The sequence below is a fragment of the Antrostomus carolinensis genome, unplaced genomic scaffold, assembly GCF_000700745.2.
Source record: "Antrostomus carolinensis isolate BGI_N321 unplaced genomic scaffold, ASM70074v2 scaffold23158, whole genome shotgun sequence".
In the NCBI taxonomy this organism is placed as follows: domain Eukaryota; kingdom Metazoa; phylum Chordata; class Aves; order Caprimulgiformes; family Caprimulgidae; genus Antrostomus; species Antrostomus carolinensis.
In genome coordinates, this window is record NW_010332619.1 from 1 (window position 1) to 4,483 (window position 4,483).

Genomic DNA, 4,483 nt, shown 5'->3' on the forward strand with positions numbered 1-4,483 from the left:
CCACTCCCAAGTCCTTCTCTTCGGAGCTGAATCTTTCCTGCCTTAAAGTTTCCATTAATATGAAATCTCTGCTTCTGCTGGAGTCCTTGTGTTTGTACTGTATGGACCTTACTGGGATTGGAAGAGAGCTGTAACCACGGAGAGCTCCTGTGGTTGGTTGTGTAAATGACAACATTTTAGTCCTGAAGTTATCTTATTGCACTGAAGTGCAGTTATTTGGCTCTACGAGAAATTAAATGTTTTTATTTTCTCTTTATGGGTCATTAATGTCCATTTCCTTTTGTGCAGGAGAGAGTAGGAAACTTTCTGGCAGATTTCTACTTGGTGAATGGACTTGTGTTAGAATCAAGGAAAAGAAGAGAACATCTCAGTGAGGAGGACATTCTTCGAAATAAAGCTATCATGGAGAGCCTGAGTAAAGGTGGCAACTTAATGGAACAAAATTTTGAGGTATATTCTTCACAGTATATGAATTTTTACATAGGAGAATAATCTTTCATGCCAGTCATTTAGCAAGATCTATAGTTAATACTTTTATTCTATCTTAAAATTAAAATAATAATATGGCCTGCAATTATAATCATGGTCATACATTAATGAATTATCCTGATTATACTGGATATTGTAGTCTAAATTTGTCCATTATCAAAAGATGATGGTGTTGACTGTGGCAAATCACTTTTAACTTTTTTTTTTTTAGACCAAATCTTTATTGTTTAGAATGCCTTTTTGGTTTTCTTCTCAATCATGTTTTCCTCTAGCTTCATTAACATGGACTGAACCTGTTATTATCACCATGAAATCAAGAGCTACTCAGAATGAGCCAGACATCATCTGGGAACATGCATTTAAAATGATTAATTAATTTCTGTGTTATACAGCTCGTGCTTTGTTACTTGTCATTCAGACACTTGAATGAACTGATTAACTGATGTATTACACCAGCCAGCTTGTATGTAAAATAGAATTTCAGGCCAGATTCCTGAATGGAGACAATGAGAGCAAGAGCAGGAGATGGAAAAGCCCGGTGAAGGATCAGCCACAAACGGGACAGGCTATATTGCTGTTTGTAGAAATGAAGCACAGTTGTGTCTGTTAAATAACAAAATGCTGAGAGAATATAAAGAAACAGGAATAATTAAGGCATATTTTTCCCAACAGCCTGTCAGGCGGCAGTCGCTGACTCCTCCATCACCCAACACCATCACGTGGGAAGAGTACATATCTGCTGAAAATGGAAAGTGAGTGCTTTGGGTTCATTGGCATTAACTTCCACCAACACCTTTAGAGTATTGGTTTGGGCTTGTTGTGGGGTTTTTTAATAGGTTTTTTTTTTTTGGCAGTGGGTGATTTGGGTTGGTTGGTTTTTTATTATTTTTAGGCAGTGGGGTGGGGTTTTTATTATTTTTTGGCAGTGGGGTGGGGGTTTTTATTATTTTTAGGCAGTGGAGCGGGGTTTTTATTATTTTTAGGCAGTGGAGTGGGGTTTTTATTATTTTTTGGCAGTGGGGTGGGGGTTTTTATTATTTTTTGGCAGTGGGGTGGGGTTTTTTATTATTTTTAGGCAGTGGGGTGGGGGTTTTTATTATTTTTAGGCAGTGGAGTGGGGTTTTTATTATTTTTAGGCAGTGGAGTGGGGTTTTTATTATTTTTTGGCAGTGGGGTGGGGGTTTTTGTGTGTTCTCTAGTTTGGGTGCTTTTTATTTATAGTTTTTTTGGGGACAGAGGAACATTGGGTGTGATGTCTCAGATGCTGCACACCTTTCAGTAGGCTGGCTGGGAAGCTGATACCTATGTATGTGAACAGTGTTACTGCATCAGCTGGTGATAAAAATATTGGCTGGGTGTCTACCTGGTACCTATTGCTTGAAATTGAAACATTTTGAAAATATGCACATCTAAACTGGCTTTTTTTTTCTTTTTAAAGAAAGATTTTCTGACAAATTAATTGCTGTAATTCATTTATCTTATGATAGTAATAAATAATCCAATTCACTGTGTTTAAAATTCAAGTTTATGATGTAATGAGACTCTAGTAGCAGTGGCAGCGTAGAAAAATGCACACTTAGGGAATACAGGGACATTCAGATCTGCTGCTGGCTGGATTTTTGCAAGTTACTCTCCTCTAGGTGTGTAACTAGGTGGCAAACAGCTATAATTTAAATTAATTTACAGTAGCTTCATTTGTAGAAGATGCCAGCAGTTGAGTTTATTTTCTAGGACTGCATGCTGCCCAGCTATTGAGTGTAAAAGGATCAGAAAATGTGCTGAGTGTGTCAGACAAGTAACGATGATAAAGGTCCTTTCTCCAGAGGTCCTAGACTGGCCTGGAGTCAGATGTTACCAGGGAGAACGATGACCTTACAGCACTGACTTACTAAAAGGGCACATGGATCAGTTTTGGGGGGGGCTTGGGGGTTTTTAACTAATTTAATTTTAAATGGCTTTGAGATGGAATGAATATTCAAGCAGAATAAATAGGTTATGCTTGAGCAGCTGTTCCTATTGGAGCAGAAATACGTGTGTATATAACACTTTTGCTTTGTTCAATAATCAGATGAACTGAAGGGAGTTTAAAGGGAAATCTAAGTTTCTAGATAATGTAAAGAGGAAAAGATTTGCTACGTTACTTTTTGCCTGTCTGTTCCTCTGCTAGAACAGAATTTTCTCTCCTCTGTTTTCCAGTATTGCCTCTAGTGACAGCAGAGGAACTTCTCTGCTTTCTCTGAGGTTGTTCCATATTTCAGGCTGAAAGCAAATTAACCTTCCTCTAGTTCAACGTGATATTTTGTTCACATATAGACTATTTCCATTAACATTTGAAATCAGCTGTATATATTTGCGGGTAGTTGTCATGTCTTTCTATAGTGTTCATTAACATAATGTTGAGGAGGAATTATTTAAGATTTTTCTCAAGTTGTTTCCCTGCTTGTTGTTGTCTTATCTCCCAGTTTAGAGACCTCACAGTAATCTAAGTGAAGATGGTTACTGACTCATCTGCACCATGCACAGCTTTTACTTTCAAAGTATTTGCTTTATCATAGGGATTCTTTACTGATGTTTTGAAGCCTGAGTCTCTCTTCCTTCCTTTAAAACCAAGGTTTCACTGGGGAAAAAACCTGACTTTATCTTTCTCTCCCCCCCCTTAGAGCTCCTCATCTGGGCAGAGAGCTGGTCTGCAAAGAAAGCAAGAAAACTTTCAAAGCCACAATAGCTATGAGCCAGGAATTTCCCTTAGGAATTGAATCGTAAGTCAGAATGATTGGCCACGAATGTTGCTTGTGTGTAGGAAATGTTTTAATGTGTTCATTAGCTGCAAAAGTCTTTGTGTCTTCAGCTATGGGAATTGGGCAGTTTAAAACCTGTCAATGAGGTCGTGCTGTTAAGCAAGTCACCTGGTAAAATCAGAGACCTCGGCGCTGTGTGTCTGTTGTTGGAGGAGCCAAGTGCTTCTCGTGCTTGGTAAGACCAGGGGTTTGACCAGTTTTATCATTAACTTCTCACAGCACTGACCTGCCTGATTCTGTAGAATTCTAAACAAGTGTTAGCATGAAGGTGTGTCCTCTGAACCAGTACAAAACCACATCGGGTTCCTGATGTCTGTGGAGAAGAGAGTGTGGTCCTGCCTGCTTCACTCTCTTGGGTGGACTCTCTTGTGTGGATATTAATTTCTTGTCCTCAAGAAATGGCCATATTTCAGGCTGAAAGCAAATTAACCTTCTTCTAGTTCAGCGTGATATTTTGTTCACATATAGGCTATTTTCATTAACATCTGAAATCAGCTGTATATATTTCTGGGATGTTTATTTGTACAGCTGTGATAATACAATATGGATCCCTCAGAACGTGAGGGCGCTGATCTTGGAGCTCTGAGGAGATTGATGTGTAATCATTATGTTAATTTTTCAACTCCCTTTTTATCACCTTGCTCTCTGGGTCATTTCTAGCTCATCTAAGCTTGTGAAACAAGAATTGATAATGAAATTGTCTTTCCTTTTCAGATTGTTGAATGTTTTAGAAGTAATTGCACCCTTCAAGCACTTTAACAAACTTAGAGAATTTGTTCAAATGAAGCTTCCACCAGGCTTTCCTGTAAAATTAGGTAAGATGACTCCCAACAACTCTTGTGGCTTTATGTTTCCAAAACTTGTGCGCTTATTCATGCAGTTTGTTGAGTTTTGGAAAAGAACTCTCTTAGGTAAGAATGTGTTGCTGTAGATTTCAGGAGAACATAGTTTGAGTTAGTGGAAGTAATGTCAGATAGGAAATCTGCAGCTGGAAGGTGAATATTGTCCCAGTCAGGAAGAGAGCTCTGTAATTCACATTTTCCTAATCCTGCAAGGATAATGCAGATGTGCTGGATCATCCTTGTGTTAAAGGATGATCTCAGTCACGAGTCAAGTATTTTGTGGGATTTCTGTATTCCTTTTTTCCTCAAGGATTTCCAGTGATCTATTTTTCACTTACAAATAAATAGAAAACT

At 38.3% G+C, this 4,483-nt stretch overlaps 1 protein-coding gene across 1 annotated transcript; it reads left to right on the top strand.

Annotated features, from left to right (window-relative positions):
* Positions 1–288: 288 nt before the first annotated feature.
* LOC104529307 (ankyrin repeat domain-containing protein 13C-A-like) lies at positions 289–4,198 on the top strand (the record flags this gene model as incomplete). The annotated part of the gene is made up of 4 exons (XM_010173584.1): positions 289–450; positions 1,162–1,241; positions 3,150–3,248; positions 4,002–4,198. Coding segments are annotated over 4 exons (538 nt in total), but the record flags the coding sequence as incomplete, so codon positions are not given.
* Positions 4,199–4,483: the final 285 nt, after the last annotated feature.